The 25,735-nt window shown below is 39.3% G+C and overlaps 1 protein-coding gene across 1 annotated transcript in view; it reads right to left on the bottom strand.

Moving 5' to 3' along the window:
* The window catches only part of Kctd8 (potassium channel tetramerization domain containing 8), a 234,761-nt gene extending 212,606 nt beyond the window's left edge, over positions 1 to 22,155 (bottom strand). The window contains exon 1 of the mRNA XM_052198672.1: positions 20,961 to 22,155. Within this exon, the coding sequence (XP_052054632.1) occupies positions 20,961 to 21,930 (970 nt within the window). The 5' untranslated portion in view covers positions 21,931 to 22,155. The remainder of the gene's footprint in view (positions 1 to 20,960) is intronic.
* Between the last annotated feature and the right edge of the window lie 3,580 nt (positions 22,156 to 25,735).

The raw sequence follows: 25,735 nt of genomic DNA, 5'->3' as shown, positions 1-25,735 counted from the left end.
AAATCAAAATCTTAGAAATCATCATAAATTGTTTGATTGACTTCAATTAACGGAAGCCTGGAATCTCAGAGGTATAAAGAATAAGAACAGAAAGATTCCCATACGTTTGAGGACAGCTTGGGTTACATAGTGAGTTCTAAGAAGAATAAATGTGAAGCCATATAAGGCACAGTCTCAGAAAATATGGAAGCTGAGCTGAAATAGGAGCTGCCTGGACCATCCCTAATAACTCCCCTGTTCTTTCTGCCCGACTCACAGTTTTCAATGAGGAATCTGTGGAAAATAATAAGATCTTTTATGGATCTCCTCAGATATACAGGAGTGTGTGCTCTTGAAAGCTTCTACTATTCATACACCCAGAAGATGAATAGGTGATACGGTATCCTCTACGTTCTGCATCATAGATTCTGTAGTTATTTACTGTATGTCACACTTCAGCCAGGGTCATCTGGCAAAGACCTTCATGAGATAAGGTCTCTTCCTGTGAGAAATATTCATCTTTTACTTGGCCACTTGACAAGGAGATTAGAAATGATCATCTATCTCCTTTCCTTTCTTAAGGCAGCTCCTAGTAAACTGAAGGCCTGCATCACACGTCAACTTCCTGATGCTTTAATTTCTTCCTTTTTAAAATCCTTTGAATACATGGCCGTTAGGGAAAAGTTTATCCCTCATTCCTTATTGTAACAGACATAATTTAGCTTAGTTCATCTCTATCCCAAACCCTTTCAATAGCCCCAAGTAGCTAAACAAATTGAGTTCCCACAGTTCTATGTGTTACAGTGCTGTCATAATAATTAGTGGTAAATGTACACTGGAACACATCATGTTCCGGTTGAAAACATGTGATGAATATCTAATGTGCTATGCCTTCTTGCCTCTTTCTCTATTCCCAGAATTCCCCATCCCCTAACACATTCTCTGATACTGTTCACAATAAAACTATTTCATCAGGACGACCATGTGATTGTGAACTAGCTAGTTCAATCTCTCCCACAGATGCTCACAACACTGTCAACAATGTGCGATGTCAATCCTCTCACATTCTCACATTCTCCCCAGGAACTGTCCATCCAGTTCAGGCAATGAGATCCTTCTCTGTTTTAGTATAATTGTTTTATAAATAAATACATAAATCTCATTCACTTTAGTGTGACTCATACTTGAATCGGGTCCTGGCAAAGTGTTTTCTATCTATCACATTGTTAAAGCTTTCAGAGCAATATCCTGAAACCACATGATTTTATCCAATAACTTTTTAAAGACAGAAATCTAAGCTTTTTGAAAAATAAAACTATCTAGTCACAAAATTATACCTTATATATATATAATTATACCTTATATATATAATTATACCATATATATATATATATACATATATATATATATATATAATTCACAAAATTATGAACTGTGGAGGATTTATGTGAGAATGGAAGTTTGCTGAAGATCTCTCCTCCATGAACATAGTCAGTAAGTATCTAAACTTGCCTATTACACAGGGGGCAGTTGAGTAGGAAACTTGGCTTGAGGCTTTGCAGAACATGCACTATGGATGCAGTTTTCAGATTAGATCTAAGAGAAACCACAGACTCAGATTTATTTAAAATCTTGGCTAATAGAACTCATCCTCATTACTTCAATCAAGAAATAGTATTGACCGTCAGATACTGTAAGACTTCATGACAAAAGCAGGCCAGTGCTAATGCAGAACATACTTCTTTAATATGGTTATCCTAAACATTTGTTTCTGGCTTGATAATTTTGTGTTGTCCTAATAATGGAGAAGTACTACGCTGGACATTTACACTACCTACCCTGGATATGGCACTTAACTGAATTAAGGTTATAAACAGTGTTTTTTTTGTTTAAAGTTTCTCACTGGTAAGCAATGAGAATATAAAGTTATGAATCTTAAATATACTAAGGACACTGGAATATTTTCATAGCCCCTCTTGTTTGTATTTCTCTCAAAGTAATTTAAGAAGTTCTTTCTGCCTGTTCAGTCAGTATGGCACAATGCACCAGAGATACTAAACAAATCTGACAAGGGTTATCTTTTCTGCGCTCAGATCTTTTTTGAGATGGGAAATGGAGAGACAATCTAAAAATATTCGTCTGACTTTCATGAAACCAGTGCAAAGAGAGTGATAAAGACAAAACGTAAACCAAGATCTTAAATTTCTCTAAGCATTGCTAGAATCCTAAGGAACACTAAATTTAAAATTTTATTTAAAATCCTGGCTTATAGAACTGATCCTCATTACTTCAATCAAGAAATAGTACTTAATGTCAGATACTGTAAGACTTTATGGCAAAAGCAGGCCAGTGCTAATGCAGAACATACTTCCTTAATATGGAAACTACACTGGGATAGTCAACATCTCAAGGGGGTCCTCACTCTTTACACTATACCTAGTTTGAATTTGTGCTTTTTCCATAAAATAAATATTCCTCAGGTATTTTGTTGTTGTGGTGATTGTGGTTGCTGTTGTTGTTGTTGTTGTTGTTGTTGTTGCTCAAACTGGGATTGTTTCCTGTAACTTTTTCACACTGGTAATTTGCAAATAAAAAACATTGAGGTAATGATAATCAAATCACTAGTCCCATTTCCACTAGATTCACAGCACTTTGAGTGGAAGTTCCTGGAATGAAGTCACAAGGTCAGAGGCTGTTTGAGTAGTTAGCATTTTAGTAACACAGAGAGGTTGGACTGTGGCAAGGGCAGAGCCAAATTATCTTAGGCAATCTTTAGTCTTTAGCAGCCATTCACTGCCCACCTCTTTGGGTCAGCTAATTGTATTGTTAGTAGAATGTTTATTACTATGAAGCCTTACGGAAATTACGACATTGGAACATGGAACTCGACACAATCCAAATCTAGATTCCCAGGCCATGATCATTAATACTTGGCTCCAGAATAAACTATTGATTGTCCAGTCTGAAGTAAGAGTTGTTATTTTATTTTTTGGCAACACAGTATGAATAAATGTCATCAGAAAGCTGTATAAAGTTGTATTTGCAGACTTGTGATATGCATAAATATGAACGAGGTTGTAAGTATTTTAACACAATTGGTATCTTTCAGATATTCTCAAATTCAAACGAGGTACTGTGTAGGATCCAGGAATGAGTAGAAACCCAGCTAGATGCTGACATGGAGAGATGCTCTTCTATACGTGGCCAGTTATTTGAGAATAGATCAGAAATGAAAGCAAATAAGACTGTCTCTCCCTATTAACTACATTTTAGGTAATTCATTATAAAAAGTTTTCATTATAAAACTTCAATCGATAGAACATGATAAACCACATTTTTGTAGACCCAATATAACTTTTGAATGAGGCAATTTAGTATCATTAAAAAATAACTTAGATAAGTACTCAAATATATACTTGGAAGAGACAGATCATTCACATCCACCAATCAATCTCAGGAGTATTAAAAATGGGAAAACCACCCACTGCACACTGCAGAATAAGTTAACCACCTATAAAAGTCTAGCCAGATACTCTAAAATACTGGTGTTTTACTGGTTATGTTCGAGAATGTCAGAGTGAAATAACATTGTTTTCTGATTGCTTTAACATCATCAGGAATGCAGAGCCAAGATGGAGTTATGATTTGATAACTGTTAAGTCTAAGAGGCAAATCTGTGAAAAGCTTGGGAAACTGTTCTATTTCTTTTTCTTGTTTATAATTTGCATAGTATGTTCTTAACAAAGCAGTGGCAGCAGTGAAACCTAAGGAGCCTGCAAAAATGCAGCCTTAGCAGGAACTGTGACTGATGGTCCTTCTCACAAAGGCCACAGCCCTGCTGATGTAGCTGGCACCTTCCCCTCAGCCATTACATTAAAAACGAGAAATAACTGACTCACAGAGGACATAAGGGAGTCTTCACCTCTAAAAAATCATTAAGATGTCTTTAGTTAATTTACTGTCACAACTTTTCAGGAGTGCTCCAAGTGTGTATAGGAATGAATATTTTTTTTTTTTTTGCAAAAGAAAGTGAAAGACTGGCTACGAACAGCGCGTGCTTTTTAGCCCTTAAAGCAATTCAAAAGCCCCTGACCTACAAATACGTGGAGTGGGCTGTGAAATCTCTGTGGCTCAAAAGAGGCCATGCTGCCCGATGTACCTCAGAGGTGACTGCTAAGGAGGACAGTTAACAGGAAAGAATTTCCCTAAAGACAACTAAAGGAATCACAGAGAGCAATAGACGAGAGGGGGACCTCAATGTAAGAATCAAGCACCATGACACAGGCTTCACAAGAAATTCACTGTCTTGCAGGAAAGAACCTTTGTCCTGTCTGTATAGTAGTGTTTACTGTGTAGATCTGTGGCTGCTGCGTTTTCTGTTTGCCCATTATCAGAACAGAAGCTGTCACTAAAGTCACCAGTGCTTAATGAATGTGTCGAAGACATGTGACATGTTACCAGAAGTCACTGATGATCGATCTACAGGGAACCTCATGTGATATCCTGCTGAACTTGGCAAGAAGATAAAGGCAAGCAGATGAAACTTGAGGCAAGTAATTGTATAAAGACAATTCAGTTCATGGTTGGAAGCAGGGAAGTGTAACGGTGGTACTATTGCTGCTGTTGGGGTTTTTATTATATTTATTTATATATTTTTTAATTTATTTGTGATATTTTATGAATGTGGTAGTTTAAATGACAGTACTCCCCACCGGCTGTGGCATTTTAATACTTGCTCCCCATAAGATACTATTTGAGATCACTTAGAAATCCTAGCCTTGATGGAGGAAGTACTTCACAAGAAGTAGGTTTTGAGAGTTTAAAGACTCACTACTTCAAGGGTACTCTCTCTGCTTCTAGTTTGCCGCTAAAGATGTGAGTTCTGAGCTGTTTCCTGCCACTATGCCAGGCACTTGTGCCATAAGCTTCTCCTCTGTGATGGTGAGGGACTCATCTCTCTGAAACCACAAGTGCCATATAACCCCCGCCTCCTTCTCTAAGTTACCTTAGTTGTGAAATGTTGTCACAGCAATATAAAAGCAACTAATGCAATGAACTCTTTAGTGTTGAGGGTAGGGGGAGTGCCTACATGAGCGTTTACACAACAAGGCATACTTGACATAAGAGGAAAACTGGATTTAATCTGTTTTCTGCTTCCACTGCTTGGATTCCAGAGATTGAGGTAAGATCATCAGGATTGACAGCAAGTGTTCTTATTTACTGAGCCATCTGGATGGCTCTCAATTGAAACGGTATTACAGAATAAAGTAGCCAAAAAGATAGATGGCTAGATTCTTGCTCGAACTTTTTTGACATATGCTAATTTACAGAGATTGTGAATCAAAACATAATATCCATCCATCACAAGGAATTAAAAACATAAATCTTAAATTCATAAGGAAACATTGCAATGATTTTGAAGTTGAGTTTTGGAGCTGGGTGAAAGTGGCTTAAAGGGATACACACACACACACACACACACACACACACACTGCTTTTATGCAGGCTTGTGCATTCTTCACAGAGCTCCCTGGCAGCATTTAGATAAATGGCATGCTTACACAGCAGGAAGCCCAGCAATCCCTGTCATAGACAAGGAGGCAGAGGATCCCACATGACCAGACTGAAGGCATCATGACACAGACCAGTTATAGATGATGTGTTAACATGCACCAGTGAAAACAATCTCTTAGATGAGCGAAATGCTGTTTGAAAGCACTCAGTGTGAGTGAAAACAGAAGCAATCTACCAATATAAGAAAGACAAACTAAGCATAGATTTGAAATGAAGATCTTTATGAAATATATAAGAACAGTTATTTCAGGTAGACACACACGTGTGGGGGTGTGGTATATAATTGTTGGTATATAATGAAGTGATAAGGCGAAATGGTATAATAGTTGAAAATATTTGTAGCCATGAGAACTCATGCAATGCACACCATGCAGCGTGAGCATACACTGGCCTTGTCTGGGTTTAAACAGCTACTTCGCATATTTTCTTGGGTCTAGGGTTAGACACGTGAATCAAGTTCCAGAATTTGACATCACTGTGAGATGAGCAACTGGGGAGCCAGGGACTGGACTGAGGCTCTTGTTTTGAGTGGCTTGCATTAACCACAGGATGTGTGAGTAGCTACAGCAGGAGCCTAGGAGGTTCTGGACTCTGGAATCTTTGATAAGTACCCCTTCCCTAGACAACTCCATTTTAAGTGTACAATCTTCCCAACTAGCCTAATATATTACAACTAGTGTAATAAATTACTTTTAAGCCAACTAGAATTGGGTTTATTGTATAAAACTGACCACTGAATATAGACAATTTGAAAAACATTACTTTTTCCAGTTTTTTTTATTTGAGGTAAGTTTGTTTTTAATCAGATAAATATCTTGAAACCACTGTAGTAATTTATTAAGGCTGATGTAATAAACATCTTAAATTAATGATTTAATCAAGTTATAATTGAATAAGATAATGTTAATTAAATTGAATATTATAAATCCACAGTTCTCAATGTTGATGTCTGTAACTGAAGTGTTAGCATGGTTGGATCATCCTGGAAACAGTAAGAGAATATTTATCCCTTGCTTCTCTCATAGTTCTAGTGCTTGTCCATCAGGATTGGCATTTATGGCTTGTAAATGCAGGACAAATATCACTGCTCTCATGTTCAGTTGTCATTCTTCCTGTGCTTATATAACTATCTTTAATCTCTATTCAAAATTCCCTTTTATGTGTCAGCACTGTTACATGAGAACCCATTATAGTGACTTTATTTGACCTGGTATCCTGCAAAGGGAACTACAAGACAAAGCGCAGAATAAGTAGGGCATGCAATCAGGGCTCCAGCTTATCTTCTTAAGAAGTAATGGTTCAACCCATAAAGCAACATATGCAGTGTGCCAAAAAAGGGTTCTTGTTAGTCCCAGGAGTACAGTGACTGTGCTGAAATGGTAGGTAAATCTTTTCTCTTTTTACGTTTAGCAAACACTGGATATTAGTAAGCTTCACAAGTATCAGCGTTAAGGACCAAAATATCATAATAATAAATGTAGTTTGGTAGTAGCAGCTATAATCCAGACAGCTTGAAAGAACTGTTTATTTTACAATGTGAAAATTCTCATACAGCATGAAAAAAACTAAACATTATAATGGTTCTAGCATCTATTAAACTGATATTTCCATCAAACCAGCAGGAGAAAAAAAAAAGGAACAGATATACTAAGCTGCAAAAACTTGAATCCTAGGCTTTCAGGCATATTTACTCTTGAATCCACTTGTCAACAGCATTAATAACTATAGCAAGGTTATTTTCTTCTGTTACATGGCAAAGATCCTTGGCCACTCTCATGAAGCAGGATACCGTGACCCAATAGATTTACTGACTTAAATAAAAAGGGCTACCTGGAATAGACGGTTGATTCTAATTTCATCTTAATTATAAAGTATTTGTCAGAGATACCTAGGAAAAACCTTCACCTTAATTTGACATTAGAATTTGTTTCTGAGTAAGTAACAGGTTCAGGTAGAATGATGCCATAAATCTGGACTTTTTAATAGATTTTACTTTTGTATATTGTAAAGTTTCTCAGTAAGGAATTCAGGTATAAGTCAGAGACCAGAAATACCAACACAAGGGGGAAAATCTTTCATTTTTCTCTGGTTTTTGTGTGTGTGTGTGTGAAAAGGGTAGTAATGCTTTATTTGAGAACATAAACTGGCCATTGTTTAGCTATTCTTCAATTGCAATGAGTTACCTTGATACTTGGCCAAAACATGTATGCATGCATATATGTGTGTATGTGTCTCTTTCTCCATATATATCTAATCACACACATACACACCCCATGGACACAGACACAGTCACACACACACACACACACACACACACACACACACACACAATCATGTGTCCAAAAATTAATAAATGATAAAATCAGTCTTCAGCCAGGAGCTAAATCTTCATACATGTCATCACATTTGTTAAATGCACGGTTATTCATTGGGGAGGTTTGAGTTAGAATGACCCCACAGGTTCATATATGAACATTTAGTTCCCAGTTGCTGAAACTGTTTGGAAAGGATTAGGAGATGTAGCCTTTTAAAAAGAGGTATGTTACTGGAAGTGAACTTTGAGATTTTAAAACTCTCTCTCTCTCTTTCTCTCACTATAAATATATCCATCCTCCTCCTTCTTCTCCTTGCTAAGCACGGATTTAAGCTCTCACTCAGTCGGCCAGTGCCATGTATATATACCTGCCTGCCTAACCCTTTGGAACCGTGAGCCCAACCAAATGTTCTCACTTATAAGTTGCCTGGGTTATGATGTTTTGTCAGAGCAATAAAAGTAACTAAGACACTCAGTGTGCCAGACACATGGTATGTATCCTAAAGACAAATCAGGCATGTGATACAGACCCATGTGCCACAGCCCTGTTTATAAAGGGCAGGATATCACTTCCCTTATATTTACTATTATACTTTCAGCGTCTGTAATAATATAACACTGCTGATGAATGTCTTAAAGGAATGAGAGGACTAAATATTAGGTGAGATTCAATAGCTTAAAAACAGTCTACTGAATTGCCTGGGTTTCATAAAATCTCTTGGTTTCATAGTTTCTGCATTTCTGAATTTTTCAAGCCATTAAATGAGTTAGTTCTAAAAGGCCTGTAACACTTTTAAAAAAAAAAAAAAGTTTTGGTGGTAATAATATGCTCTACACATTTCCTTTAAGAAATAACAGTTAGATATACCAAAATAAGAAGATACTCTCTATTGTTGTTTAATGCAAATTACCTGACATATTATTTTCACCATTCTATATGGGTAAGAAAAGAAAAACAAGATGCATCTCTACTATTGTTTGCACTAAGAACTGACATATAGAATATGAAGGAACACAAAAGAAGACATCTGCATACTGATGAAAATCAACATAATACATCCAAAGACTCTGGTTTTCTTTTCTTTTATTACAATTCAGAATCTACATGAAAGAATCCTCGAACCCCTAGCTGATATAGAGATGATACCAATAATTCACAACCACCTGCTACCATTCTCTACCATTCACTGTACAGCTGCCATGGAAGCCACTCCCTTATCAAAAATGCATGTTGCTGTGGAATTGAATTCCTGAATCTTTACCTTCCACCTGCAAAGAGAAGTGCTATCTGCAGTCTCCACCAACTGGAAGTAACAAGGTCATAGACTTAGACAATTATCCCTGAAAGACTGCCAACTTTTCCCTGCTTTCTTCAAGTACCTGGATTTCGGCAGCTAGAAGGCATATATTCAGAGAATGTTAGAGAGTTTCAATAGGAACTGATTGAGCTGACAGCTAACCACTCTCCTAGAATTGAAGATATATGTACTTGAATCTAAAATGCTGTCTTAAATTTTGGCCAAATGCCCGAACTCTGGAAAATGTTTGAGTCCAAGTGTCTCTTTGCATAGCATAAAACTGTTGACCACTGAAGGTAAAAACTTCCAACAAAAATGTAAATAAAGGAATGTATTTAAGAAGTGCTTCGTCTGAATACACTTCATAGGTTGAGGCAATCTTCCTGAAAACTAGTGTTCTTATATTTTGGTTGTGAGCCACAGCCTTTAAAGGATGAGTTATCTCTCCAGCTCAAACTTGTGCTTTTAACAATTATATCAAAATTGACCAATACCAGTACTAGACATGTATGAATACATTTTTCTCAGGTACAATAGTCAACTAGGATAAAGTTGTTTAATAACATGCTACAATTATATCGTAAGTAGTAGGTAAGTAGTTTAAAAGTAAAACTCATTCATGATGACAGAACCTTTCTAGGCAGTTTTGAGTAACGTTACTTTCCATCTTCTTCAAAAACAATTATGTTATTGAACACCTTTTAGATACAAGAGATTGGCTATGCATTTGGAGGCTTCTGATTTAATTAATGACTATAGTTGATACTTACTGAGCATTTTATTTATGTCTGATATGATTGTGTTTTAAATGGATTACTTTTTTAAACATTACAACCAACCTATAAAGTGGATACTTCTGTTTCCCTTGCATTCCATTCAGGAAGAAAAATAAGTTGTTTTTCCAATATCCAAAACCCAGAGCCAGTAGTTTTCAGAGAATCTATGACATATTAAATCACTCATGATGGTAATTATTTACTTCTAATGGCCAACAGTTTTTAGCATTGCTTCTAACTGATTATCTTGTCTTGTAAATTATAAAATATGCAATTATCAATGAATGTAAAAGCAATATGATATAAATACCATAGTCAACGTTTGTTACTGTATGAACAATGTACAGTTTTTAAACAGTGAAAATGTTGAAGTAACACAAGCAAGTGGTAAAATCCCACACTGCTCTGGTTACTAAAGTCAACATTACATTTCTTTTATCCTTTGGGTCTTACTTTGTTTTTCTATAGAAGTACCTATTATTGGATAATAATTACAATGTTCTAGGAATATCATTCTAGTTAAATACTGACAAAGTGCTACTATAGTGCTACCTAGTGACCAAGCATAAAATTTAATGGGCGTCCTATCAGATGTCTCAAAATGAGCATCATTATTGCCATCTATTTCTCATTGTTAACTCTCTCAACACAAAGTCAATAGGTATGGGCAAAATCAATGATGTTATATTTCTCACTAAACAACAGTACCTGTTCAGTGCTTTTTAAAAACAGAGGGGACTGCGACGTAGAATTGTTAAGCTTCATACATTCATAAGTAGGATAAATGTAGACACATATTTTCTGATTATAATTTCCACCAAAACTAATTTTTTAATAATTTGTTTTTAAGTGTATTAGTGTTTCACCTGAATGTGTGTGTTTACATTAGATACAGTGTTTGGTGCCTGTGGAAGCTAAAAGGTCACTGGGTCATCTATAAATGAAGTACAGATTGCTATAAGCCACCATATGGGTGCTGGGTCCCAGGTTCTCTGCAAGAGCAACACATGCTCTTAAGAACTGAGCTGTCTTTGAAACCTTGCACCAAAACTAGTATTCTACTCCTCATTCCTTTTTTCCACAAACAATTTATATATGAAGAAGCATGTGTGCACTCCTGTGTGGTGCTTTGAATGATAATGCTCATCATAAGTTCAGGTGTTTCAACACTTGGTACCCAGTTGTTGGTACTACTTCGTTAGGATTTGGAGTAGGGACCTTGCTGGAAGAAGTAGTTCACCGAGGTCAGCCTTTGAGGTTTAAAAGCTACAGGGTATTGCCAGTTCATTCACTGCTTGCTCCTTGAGGTTCAAGATGTAAACCCTTACCTCTGACCAGTCTCCATGCTAGCAGATCGCTGGCATACTTTCTGGCAGTGACATCCTTTTATCCTTCCAGAACCATAAATAAGAAAAGAAATAATTTTTTCTAAAGGTTACCCTCGTTGTGTTTTTTATTGCAGTACTAGAAACATAAATAACACTCCTCGTATATTTACAATTCTAACAACTTAATATAAGAGATCCTTTTTTTTATTGAATATCTTCTTCATTTGCATTGTCAATGGTAAAACCTTTCCCAATTTCCCCCTCCCAAAAGCCCCCCTCCCCAACGACTCCCTACCCTTCCTCCCTCCCCCTGCCTCCATGTATATGCCCCTCTGCCCAACACAGTCCCACCTCCATGCCCCAACTTCTCCCCACATCTGTTTCCCTTTGTTGTGGCCTCTATTGAGCCTTTACCTGACCAAAGACCACTACTCCTACTGATGCCCAAAAAGGCATTCCTCTGCCACATTTTTGGCTGGAACCATGTATACCCCTTGGTTGATGATTCAGTCCCTGGAAGTCTTGGGGTGTCTGGGTGTCTGAAGTCATTGTTTTTCCTATGGATCTATATACCCCTTCAGCTCCTCCAGACAACCCTCCAGATCCTACGTTGGGGACCCCAAGCTCAGTCAAAGCTTGGTTGCTAGTTTCTGCTTCTGAATTCATAAGACTCTGGCAGGGCCCCTCTGGAGACAGCCATGGCATGCTCCTTTTGGTACATGCTTCTCATCATAGTGTCGGGGTTTGCTGACTATTTATAGGATGAATCCCCAGGTAGGGCACTCGCTGGGTGGCCTTTACTTCTAATGTGTTCCACAGTAAACATTTTATTTTCATTCTTTATAGTTCTATGTAATTATAGTACATCATAGTACTCATGAAATTACTCCTTCTTCTTGATACTCGTACTAGGTAGGTATCACCACTGTAATGTAATTCACACCTATATAAAGTTTTATATGATCGTTTTAAAGGCAAGGTTTCTGTCTTGTCCAAATTTGTGTGTGTAGACGGATGTATCTTACTAGGTGCTCAGTGAGTGTACTTTAAACTGAAAGAAAACTAAATCCCAAACTTAGTACCTATCTTAATGGGATCTCTAATATCTCTAGCCCATTCTCTAATCTACACAGAGTCATTAAGACACTGGACATCTATTAAATCTTTAAACACTGATGTTGGCCATATTACTGAGGATTAAGAACACAAACCTGTGACAATAAAAACTCACAAGGCAAAAGGAAAACTGTTGAGCAAAACCAATGTAAGAAGAGACGATTCCACACGTGAAAAAAAAATCAAATTTGAATCTACAATTATTGCACACTGAAAGAAGAGAGACGCGAATACACTCCAGGTAGAAGCAGGATTTACTCCATATTTTGTAACTATGAGACTAGAAGGGATGGTAAGAAGCCAACAATTAGGAAATAAATTTGCAAGTAATACAGACCAGTACAGAATATTTCATGGTTCTTATTGTTGAAATGCTAGTGATACATTTGTACAGTACTAGAGACTTGCACAGGGGCTACAGCTTTGATTCATGTAGAGAAGATGTCTCTTCTGTGTGAGTATTTGAAGATGGATGAAAGGGAGTTGGGGTAAAAGAGAGATGAAGAGGAAGGGGAGGAAGAAGAAAGCTGAGTATGAGTGGTAAGTAAGAAGGGAGGGGAGAGGGGAGGGGAGAGGGGAGGAGGGAAAAGGAATATTAGTTGGTTGTGGTGGCTTAAACCTATAACACCAACACTATAGATATTGAGAGGGAGGAAGATTACCTCTAAGTTTCAGGACATCCTGGGACACATAGATTGTCCCAGGACAGCTTGCATTACACAGTACAGACACTGTCTAAACCTGAATGGGAAAATGGGTAAAAAGGGGAGAGATTTTTATTTTCACATTTTTTTCTTTTTTTCTTTTATATATTCTTTGTTTACACAAACAGGAGTGAGTGAGACGGTGTAGAGGGTGGGGATGGGCAGCAATTAATGTTCTCTCACCTTACTGAGGGAAAGGTGACCTTTTACTCAGTGAAAGTGACTAGAATTCCAGAAATAAAACTCATCTCATCTTTACTGAAGTTTCAAAAAATTATTTGAAATAGCTACCTCTCACTATTGAAAAGCTCTGGATTCGAGGAGCTATCAGCACGTCTTGTGGGCTTCTGCTTACTATGTGGAGCAAAACACCATGAAGTGCCTTAAAAGGAGATCTGAAAAATTATATCTGTATTTAAATCCCTGGTTAAGGTTAATTTGATACTCTATTTACCAAGTGTTTCAGATTAGTGTTGTCACCCTCTCTGGTTTCATTTTAAAACTCCTGAAAGCCAGTCTCAATACCCAACATGTATTTGATGCATCTTTCATCCAGTTATACAAAATATATAATTTCATAGTATTAAACAGTATTTGCAACTCAGAAGCAGCTACATAATTAACACATAATTTATTCTGTAACTTTTTTTAAGAAAGTATGTTCTATTTATAAAGATAAAAATGAATTTCTTGATGGGTCACTATTTAAATAACTAATTTGTTAAACAAGAAAATAGTCCTTGTTTAGAATTCATGGTGTTAGTGTCCCCTCACAGTGTTAAAGATATGAAAATATTTTATTTTAATTTTAAGAAAATTATATATATATATATACATATATATATATGTGTGTATATATATAATATATATATATGTATATATATATATATATCCTTTTAAAATTGCCACCTCTCACTAATGAAAAGCAATGGATTTGAGGAGCTATTAACATGTCTTGTAGGGTTGCTACATGAAGTAACTTAAAGGGAAGTCTCAAAAATTATATCTGTATACAAATCCACTGTTAAAGACTCTTAAGGTTAATTTGAAACTGTTTATATAGCATATATATTTAATAAAAGGCACAAATATGTATTTGTTAAATTTTAAGGAAAATTTTCACAGGCTAAAAATTATTATACTTACATATGTTAGTATCATTTTTTTCACTTGTAGATTAAAGTTCTGAGAACCCAATAAACATTGAAATGTTTTAAATGTTTCCAGTACAGAGATAACCTTGGGTATTAGCTGGCCACTCTACACCAGTGTTCTCACTGAAGCAGATATTCAGTGAGGAATGTTACAGGAAGTACTGTGCATAAGCATTCACATTTTCAAGTGTAGTAATTGTTCCATTTACTACAGATTCTGTTTGAGAAAAGTCAACTTTTTCCTCGAAAACTCCAGGAAACATTAAAGTTGGAAGTAAAATCCTTGTAACAGGAAAAAGATAACTTTGGGGTGGAAATTAAGCCACAAAGAAGAATCCAGAGTCCTTCTATACCAGCCAGGATCACACCACACTGCTTCCCTTGTACATCAGTCAGGATCACACCACACCGCTTCCCTTGTACATCAGCCAGGATCACACCACACCGCTTCCCTTGTACACTAGCCAGGATCACACCACACTGCTTCCCTTGTACATCAGCCAGGATCACACCACACCGATTCCCTAGTATATCAGCCAGGATCACACCACACCACTTCTCTTGTACATCAGACAGGAAAACACCACACTGCTTCCCTTGTACACCAGCCAGGATCACACCACACCACTTCTCTTGTACATCAGACAGGAAAACACCACACTGCTTCCCTTGTACACCAGCCAGGATCACACCACACTGCTTCCCTTGTACATCAGCCAGGATCACACCACACCGATTCCCTAGTACATCAGCCAGGATCACACCACACCACTTCTCTTGTACATCAGACAGGAAAACACCACACTGCTTCCCTTGTACACCATCCAGGATCACACCACCCACTTCCCTTCTACATCAGCCAGGATCACACCACACCACTTCTCTTGTACATCAGCCAGGATCACACCACACCACTTCTCTTGTACATCAGCCAGGATCACACCACAACACTTCTCTTGTACATCAGCCAGGATCACACCTCACCGCTTCCCTTGAACACCAGCCAGAATCACACCACACTGCTTCTCTTGTACATCAGCCAGGATCACACCACACCACTTCTCTTGTACATCAGACAGGAAAACACCACACTGCTTCCCTTGTACACCAGCCAGGATCACACCATACTGCTTCCCTTGTACATCAGTCAGGATCACACCACACTGCTTCCCTTGCACACTGGTCAGGATCACTTCACACTGCTTCCCAACTTCTTGCATTCCAGTGATTTTTCACTTTCTCTCTGCTACATTGTTGGAACTACATACCTATCACACTCACAGCCCAAGCAACATAGGGAATCCAATATTTCATGAAAAAAATCTATGTACATTAACCTCACTGTGAATAATAAAGGAAATTATAATGCTATTTTGAAGCACACTGATCTATTTAGCACATTCTACCATATATATAGATATAGATATAGATAGAGATGAGATAGAGATAGAGATAGAGTAGAGATATAGATAGAAAGATAGAGAGATATAGAGATATAGATAAAGATTTAGATATAGATGTAGATGTAGATATATAGATATATGTAGATATAGATATAGATATACAGATATAGATATCACAGAATTCCTTTTGTCCTGTCTAATGGCTTTTTTTAAAAAGCAAAACAGGAGAAAACAAAACAAAACAGAAAATCCAGTAAATCATTCTGGTTTTCCCAAGAAAGGTCAATCATCTTCAGTGTATGAGGAGTAATAAGAAATTTAAACATAATGGTACATGTTGTATTATACTTAAAATTCTTTGCAAACAATGAGTTAAGAATGAGAACAGGTAAAATTGTTCTTGTAACCCAACCAAGCTGATATGTAATGTCTAACAGCTTGTCTCTAATTGGGAGGATCTGAGCTCATTATCTTAAGTATAAGGTTGGCATTTTACAGAGAAATATTGCTGAGGTTTCAAGTCCTAATGGGGAGTACTAAAGCACTTCTTCCCTATGCGTCCTAAGTTAGTGGTAATGACTAACAAACAAACTACGACACAAACTAGAATGTTGCAAGATATTTCCTATCCATTCACATTGAGGCAGTGAGAGGCCAGGCCAGTGATTGGAGAGGAGAGAGGAGGAGGCATTAAGGGAAGTGAGGGGGGGGGGAGAGGAGGGTGGCGGATGGATGGATGGAGAAGAGAGGGGGCCGAAGAGGAGACACAGATATCCAGATGGCTTCAGGCATATTTCTGGTGTTTTGGAGATTTTAGAAATATTGGGATAAGACTTTATCATTGTAAATTGGCATTATGTATTGGGAGTCTTATATACATAAATATATTTGGTTAACTATTCAAGTTTAAGAGTCATACTTTACTGGATACTTGGAAGGAGTGGTGCAGAGGCCTGGAGGGGTGGAACTTTTATTAGCCTTTATCCACTACACAAGAATATCAAGGGAACATGATCTGAAATATTGAAGCAGGAAAGCAGTATTTTACAATGTATTTATTTTTATTTTATGTGCATTGTGTTTTGATCTCCATGGATGTCTGGATGAGATTCTCATATTCCCTGGAACTGGAGTTCAAATAGCTGTAGGCTGCCATGTGGGTGCAGACAGAGCACCTCTGGGAGAGTAGCCAGTGCCCTTAACCACCGAGCCACCTCTCCAGCCTGAAAAGTAGTGTTCAAATTCTTATTGCAAACTTGCAAAAATTTGGTGTGCTGTTCTTCAGATTAATTTTCTAATAATCCATGTCATTGACTATAAAAAGTAAAAGCTTACTTACTGTTGACAAAATAATAGACTATGTACTAGGAGCAAGTGATATTTGCTGAGTCAAATCCTGATGCAAGAAGTACTTCACATGGACTCTCCAATTCCATGAAGTTGGAAGTATGACAAAACCCATCATTATACAGATGAAGAAACTAAAACAGGAACAAGTAAATAATTTGGCCCAGCATACACATTTGGGAAATAGCAGTATTCAGGATTACAGAATCATTTACACCCCCTTCCCATTCTTCAGAAATTTAGGATAGACAATGAGCACTAAATCCCATGCCCCTGTGTCTAACTAGTATTTTATTACTTTTAAAGCTGTATCAAACCACTAAATTCATCAGCAACTTAAGTTTAAGAGACATGTTCAAATACCTGACATGTGACATTAAATAAATGTATGCTATACACTTTCATGGAAGAATTGTGCTAAAGAGTAAATAAGTAAAAATACGTATACTTTCTCTTTTCTGTATCAAAATATGAACAGAAATCAAGTTATCCAATAATTTAGATCTCATGACTATTATTGATAAGCCTTTTCAATACAGACCTGTCAAAAATAAATAACATGTAGGAAGGTAGGTAGATAGGTAGATTGGTAGATAGATATATGGATAGATAGATAGATAGATAGATAGATAAATAGATAGATAGATACATAGATGCATACATACATACATACATACATACATACATACACACATACATACCATTCTGGCATTGTCAAACTTAACAGAATGGAAATAGGAAGAAAGGAAATTATAATTTATGTTTACTTGTAAATAGTGAAAATGAATTCAATTCAAAATAATCTTGCAGATAGAACACAACAGTGCAAAACACACAACTTAAAATAAATTTTACACCCAAAAAAATGACAAATATATTTGGTGGAACAGTGGATTGGTCACAACTTCCAGAAAACAAACTTTTATGTTGAATTATGTAGTTTTTCCTCTAAATTAGGATAACCCATTAAGAATTCTAATTTCGCGGTTGTCATGAGAAAATCTCAGAGCTCATTAGGAAGGTGAACACTCAAGAAGTGGTGGGTTTTATAATATGAAAATACAATTTTATTTAATGTTACATATTCAAAACATGCAGCAGACACTTAATTTCAGGTGATTTTCAAATCATCTTCTTAATTAAATTAACAATTTCTAATTTCTAGTTGCTATTGTGTGCCATTGTTTTGGTCTTAATTTAGTCTGTATTTTTTCTTTGTAATGAGCATATTTTCTTTTTTCCTCCTTTATTAGGTGACAAAAAAACGAAAGAATGAAATTAAGAAGCTAAGACACATAACTCCGTAAAAAAAGCACTTACTCTTAGCCAGGCAGGCTGGTAAGTGCCTAGAGTCTCTGTACTCAGAGTCAGGAGACCTGCATGAACTACTGTTCAAGTCTAAAGGGGCATAGTGTTGAATCAACTTGAGTTAAAATCTCAATTAAACACAGTTTTAATATGCAGGGGGTGGTAGGTATATATCGAATGGGACTAAGCTTCCATGGTGACCAAAGTAGAACTCAGGTAGGGATGGAAGCAGGGAAATTATTTAGCTAGCACTTTTGTTTGGCAAAATACAAGAAGCTTTAAAACTCTCTCTCTCTCTCTCTCTCTCTCTCTCTCTCTCTCTCTCTCTCTCTGTGTGTGTGTGTGTGTGTGTGTGTGTGTGTGTGTTCCTGAACAACAGCCTCCATCAGTCTAGTCAGTACTTGCTGATTTGAACCTGCAATTAAAAACCTGACATATACAGAGATGGATGCTCACAGTCAACCATTGAACTGATCGCGGGGTCCCCAATGGAGGAGGAGTTAGAGAAAGGACTGAAGGAACTTCAGGGATTTGCAACCCCATTGAAAGAACAACAACATCAACCAACCAGAGCTTCCAGGGTCTAAACCACCAACAAGGAGTACACATGGAGGGACCCATGGCACCAGCCTTCTATGTAGCAGAGGATAGCCTTGTCAGAATCAATCTGAGAAGAGGCCCTTGGTCCCCAAAAGGCTGGATGCCCCAGTGCAGGCGAATTCGAGGGCAAGGAGGTAGGAGTGCATGGGTGCGTGAGGGTACACCCTCATAAAAGCAGGGGGGAATAGGATAAGGGGTTTCTGGGAGAGGCAGAAATCTGGAAAGGGGATAATATTTGAAATGTAAATAAATAAAATATCCAATAAAAAAACAAATTCATATAACAGCATTCATGTTTATTTCTTCTGTAAGAAAAATAAAAACAAATCCATAAACAAAAACAAACCCACAAAAAAACTAACCATGTGAAATTAAACACTCACTTTGCATCATATTCTGAAATGGCTAGAAATATATCCTTGATGAATTGACTTAAAGCTTTAATATATTCAAAATCCTGATAAGTATCTCAATGATAAGGGGGACCTTATTTAACTTTAAATATTTTAATTGCTTAATGTAGATTAAAAAAAAAGATGCTACTTTTACACAAGAAAATATTAACTTTCTTTCTGTGATTTCCCAAATACTGGTCTTTTAAACTGTGTAACAAAGAGTTTTTGATATAAATGAAACAATGAGCCAGGCCTGTGGCAGCAGTCCTGGGATGGTAGCCTTCAGAAGGGAGAGGCAGGAGGATTGAGAATGGAAGGCCAGCTTGGACCATGTGGGAAGAAGTCCTTCCTCAATGGTAAATCACTAAATGTGGCTGGATTTAATGTATTCTTCAGTGAATATGGATTTACTCCTCTGCAGTAGAGCTCTCCCCTGGAACTCCAACACTGTCTCAAAATGTCACCTAACTTTCAGAAGCAAAGTGTTGCCACTCACTCTGCCTCCAAGGTTACTGAAAACATACTCAGCTGAATGGTGTGCCAATCAACCCTGCACCTGCAGAAGGAGAGTCCTCTTTCCCCGCTCTCTGCTCAAGTGTGCAAAATTAATCATTTTTGCTTTGCAATCGAGAGCTACTTAGTAAGACAAACACAATGAGAGCCAGGCTACTTCCATTAGAGGCTTTTAGTGTTGTCCCCACCCTGCTGAACACACACACACACACACACACAGGGCTTTAAAGCTTATTGTATCTTGCCAAATGAAAATGCAAACCAAATAATTTCCTTGCCTCCATCCCTACGGGAGTTTTACTTTGGTCACCTTGGAATCTTAGCCCCATTCAATATATACCTACAAACCCCTGCATATTTAAACTGTGTTTAGGTGAGGTTTTGAACTCAGTTGATTCTACACTCTACCCCTTTTAGGCACACACACACACACACACACACACACACCTGTCCCCTTTTGTACTCTCCAATCCTGAGAGCTGCACTCTAAAGCCAAAACTCAATTCTCCTCTCTGACTCCATAGGGGGTAGATGACCCAGGAAAACCTCTACATTACTAATTAATGGAGGTCATTTTACAGCAGCAACCCTCATGTGCCTGCTCCCAGGACAGGATGATAGAAGCACAGTCACCATTTCATGAGTTGTGTCCTTCCAAAACCACATGCAACCGGAGCTCTTGAGCACAGGACCAAACAGGAGCTAATCCTGGCTGGCGCTGTCCCCAGTCCACTTAGCCCTTTAAAGAAATGCTCAAATACACTGACCCCCTAAACTCACATCAGACAAGAGAAGGAAGACCTATAGGCACACACACACACACACACACACACACACACACACACACACTACTGCCAGCTCCTCTTAATCCTATGCAGTGGAGAGTGTCTAGCTAGGTGGGGCAAGAGGGCAGAAATCAATAAGTTCAGGAAGAGAGCATGAATCCAGGGATGGGGAAGGAGGGGAAGTGTACTCCGCACTGCTCAAGGGATGCTGGCAGAACTGCTGGCTCAGATTTGCAGGCTTGCCACCAGGGCACTCCTGCAAGGGACATCCCTTCCAAGCCACAGCGGGGCTTCTCCTGCCTCGAGTCAGCAAAGTCAGAGAAATGGTGTGAGATGCATACATAGGAAGCTAGGTTGCTAACTTACGGAAGAAGATGTATTCAGTGTAACTGCTCCAGATTTTGTCATCTCGGTACTGGTTGACAAAGGCGGCGGTGCCAGAGGAGTTGCACGCCACCATGTGGAAGCCGGCCTCAGAGAGTCGGTCGAATGCCTGCTCCAAGTAGGTGAACTTGAGGTAGAAGCGGGACGTGTACTTCTCCGGCTGACGGTCAGGATCGCGACTCTCATTAAGAGTGTCCCCAAAGACCTCCTTGGCCAGGGCTATGCGCCCGCACACCATGATGCGCGCCACACGCCTGAACTTGGCATCTGCCTGGTTGTCTCGCACTGTGGTGTAGGAACCACGATAGCCCAGGGTGAGGAACCCAGAGCGCTTGTCCGGAGCGCTGCCACCACCGACTACGCCACTGACACCGTGTGCCCCAGAGCCCGAGGGCGCGCCGGCCGCCGCCCCGCGCAGCAGCAGTGCTTCGCTGCTGCCCTGGGAAACGTTGTCCTCCAGGTCGCTCTGGCAGCCCTCGTCGTTGAGCGAGTTCTGCTTGGTGACCTTGGGCGACAGCAGTTTGACCAGGTCAGTGAGCTGGAAGAACTCTGCCTCGCGCAGGAGCCGCTCCTTCTCGGGGAAGTGCTCGGGCAGTGCCAGCTGCTTGTCGCGCAGGTAATCCAGCACGTACCTAAAGAGGAAGCCGTCGCGGTCGATGAAGAAGCGCGCGCGGCTGTCCCTGGGCAAGTCGCCCCGGCGCCGAGCGCCGCCCCGGGGACTAGAGGGCGAGAACATGCTGGCCAGAGTGCTGTCCGGGACGCTGAGCAACGTCGAATGCTTGGTCACATAAACCTGGCCGCCAACATTCAGCTCCACTACCTCGGGGAAGGGCGACGGGGCGCAGGGCCCCGGGGCGGCGGCCAGCGGAGCGCTGGGAGAGCTGGACGCGGACACCATCTCGCTGATCGGGAGGATGGTGCTGCCGCCGCTGCCCGTGTCCTTCAGAGCCATGGTCCCCACCACCGCACGGAGTGCTTCCCAGAGCCTCGAGGTCCCAGGTCCTCGGCGTGCGCCCGGTCACCCTGCACACTCTGAATGACCAGCGCGGTCCTCTGTGCACCCGGAGCTGCTCAGGGTTCCAGGCAGCAGCGGCGTCGGAGGTGCCCGAGCTCCATCGGGGAGAGACTCTCAGGAATGGAGCTCTGCGAGCAAGGCTGCTCCTTTGGGGCGACCGACTGCAAGTGTGCTAGAGACTTAGAGAGGTTCAGGGGCTGCGCGCTGCTCGCCGAGGGGAGGGCAGGAGGCGGGGCCCCAGCGAAGAAAACTCACCGGCTGCTGCTTGCGCGCCTCAACCCGGAGCGCTGGCGCCGGCGCTAACTACTAGCCGGGAGGTGGCACTGACGTCAAGCTCCGAACTGGGACTGGAGCCACAGCTGTCATTTAAAGGGATAGGCTCTGGGGCTGGCCTGGAGGCTCCAGAGCTCGGGATCAGCGATGAGGGAGGGCAGAGGCAAAGGGAGAGAGACTGATGGAGACAAAGCTGGAGAGGACGACAAAAAGAATCCAGCGAAAGCGGTCTACAACTCTCTCCACTGCCACAGAATCTCATTTATTTTCTCTCCACACCCTCCCCCCATTCTTTCTTATCTTCCTCCTCGGAGTTCTCCTTAACAAAACTAGTTTTACTCTCTTCAAAGAGAGGGTCTATAACCCAGATTCCCAGCTTTCAGTGTCACAAATACCTGCATTTGGGCTGTATTTGTTAAAGGCTGGGGCTGTGAGCTAAGTGGAGTTGAATCCAACTAGTGGCTTTTTAAACTATACATATACATATACATGTACATGTACATGTACATGTACATATATATATATATATATATATATATAGAGAGAGAGAGAGAGAGAGAGAGAGAGAGAGAGAAAGAGAGAGAGAGAGAGAGAGAGAGAAAGAGAGAGAGAGAGAGAGAGAGAAAGAAAGAGAGAGAGAGAGAGAGAGAGCAAATCCCCCTTTACCTATCCTTTGGCATCAAATGAAGTGATTGTAACTGATGTTCTACATCCTGTTAGGATTTAAAACTCATAAGTTTGATTCCATTTCACAAAAGCAATAAAGGGCTATGAGTAACAAAGCAGCTCTCTGCTACCAAGGTCACAAAAGTTGATGCCCAAAGGTGGAGGAAGAGCCTGGAAAAGGGCAATGTTTCTTTTTGTCCTAATCTTAATCCCCCTGACCCATCCTTCTGTTTATTCTCCACTTCCCTTGCAATCTCTCGGAGCAGGAGGATGGCTTATGCATTGTTATCTTCCTAACTCCAGTCCTCTGCTCACAAGTAAAATCAGCAGCCAGCAGCGCTATTTGTGATGGAAAAGAAGACTGAAATGCAGAGAAGGTCCTTTCCATTGCTAGATCATCCAACGCGCTGCCCAACATTCGGCACAACTTAATGACCAGAAATGTAAATCATTGGCTTACAAAGTGCTAAAGTGAATATGGAGTTTTGAGACACAAAGTAATTTGCTTCAAAAGTATTTGTAATAAAAATTACATACAGACTTTACTATTATAATCCCCAACCTCAATGCTGGTCTATGATTCCTCCCATTCAAAATCACCAAAATAGTAATGGATTTGAGATTCGGGTGTAACCTTAAATTTTCATAAATGATGAATATCCTATTATTTGGGCATTACAAGCTATATTTAATTCATCGATTCTTAAAAGCCACATCCATGGAGAACGCTACATCAATTTTGAAAGTTAGATTACCTGAGGCAGACTGAGCTTAATGGACCAATGAAAGGACACAATACATTTGCCAAATAATTAAGACTTAAAAGAAGGCTCACAATAGGTGTGTTCACTGAATCCCCTTACTCAAACATGTCACCTCATCCCCAAGTTATGTTGATAAATCAAATTGAGAAGTAAAGTTGATTTAAGTCCTTTTTTTCTTTACTTAAAAGCTTATATTGAACATTGAAACAATCTGAAAAGGTACATTGTCTTCTACCTCATTTGAAAAATAAGAAAATATTTGTGCTTTAAAATAATCCGCTTGTGGAAAATGAATTAAGGAAAGCTTTATAACTTTCATAGATGAATAAGTAATAATGCCTCAAACTGCTACTAATGAAGCCCATTTATCATGAGGTAAATGTTCCCAGTGATGAGGATGGTGCAGACTCTTGCATCCTAATGAAACAGATATACATACAAATATGAATATGGACACAGAAACAAGAGATTACTGATGCTATCGGCTTAAAATTTGCTTTCATTGGTGTTACATAAAACAAACTTATGAGGTGGTATGAATTTTATACTCCAAATAAAATCACTTTAGTAATTTATAATAAATCTCATTGTGACTGGTATTATGTGATGTATTGCTTTTGAAAATTATCTCTTCAACATTGATTGAGTGTCTCTCCTTAATCTCTTTCTTCTGTGTACCCTTATCCCAGCACCCTTTCTTATCTATGCTCTCCAACCAAACTCCTGACCAAACAAATAACAAATTGCAATGACTCTACTCAATGTGCTTTCTGATGCAAAGTCCTTTCTTCTGCCATCTTCTCCCTTCCTCCTGCTTACATTTTCCTCCAAGTATAAATATTACTAACTCTAGAAATCTTTCCATTATCTGACTAGCTACTAAGGTGTTCCCACCAGACCCTGTGCTTCTGTATAGACAAGCCCTGGCTTTTATCTCTGCCAGGCACCAAGTGTGGCATGCTGCCAGATGCACTATTTGATCCTCAGGGCGGTGCCTAGCACCCGGGAGGCAGTCACTTTCTATTTGAAATATACACTACTTGTAAGTGGAAGAACATTTCATCACCTGCATGATGGGCCACCGGGACAAGTGCAGAAACTGCAGAAATAAGTAACATGTGGTCCTTCGTAATTAGAATCAAGACAAAGAAGAAACTTCTTGTCAAAATAAACTCAACCAAAAAAACAAAAAACAACAACAACAACAACAACAACAACAAAAAAAAAACCCAGCAAGCAAGAAAGAAAAAGAAAACGAAATGCAGAGTCCAGATTGTAATGAACCATTTGGTGCACTAAGCAGTGAACAAATACCATAATCAGAACCATTTCCTTCTAAACCACAGGCACTATTACATTGCACAGACCTATCAAAAAAAAAAAAAAAAGTGGGTCCTTTAAGACTTTAAGATCTGCTGCTGTACAAAGGCAGGGCATCAGATTTCTCTGGCAGGGAAATAAGTGATGCACTTCCCTGCCAGAGAAATCTTCCAGCACCTTTTAAAACAACTCAATCAAACCAGTGTGTATCTCCAAAAGCACAACAAATAGCTGCATAGGATATATTGTTCCATAGCACAACACGGAAGTGATTGGTGATCCAGACTAGAAAAGGAAGATTGGGTTTATGCAGGCAGAAACCAAGTTAAAAGCAGGAGCCCTGTCTCCCTTGATGCAGACAAAGAATATAAACAAGTAACTATGAGGTTTAAATAGAATTAGGTTAAAATCTAACCAGCTTTGCAATTTCTGCAAGTTATTTAATCTTCGAATATGGTTCCTTTAGACATGGTGGGCGTAATAAGATCACAGGCTTATCACTTCAGCAAGGGAGCCACCCAGGGTTGCAGGACTTCTTTACATTTGATACATCGATTTCTAAGGATTGCCAATAGCCAATAGATGGACCTAAGGTGGAACGCTGGGTACCAATGTACCTCAATGATAGAATGATTGCCTACTATGCATAGGCCCTAAGTCACAACCCCATAAGCAGACTTTATAAATATACCCATTAATGCCATGCTATATACACCAAT

Source organism: Apodemus sylvaticus, chromosome 11 (genome assembly GCF_947179515.1).
Source record: "Apodemus sylvaticus chromosome 11, mApoSyl1.1, whole genome shotgun sequence".
Taxonomy (NCBI): Eukaryota; Metazoa; Chordata; class Mammalia; order Rodentia; family Muridae; genus Apodemus; species Apodemus sylvaticus.
The sequence above is the reverse complement of the archived record's forward strand: the minus strand, read 5'-3'. Positions and strand labels throughout refer to the sequence as shown.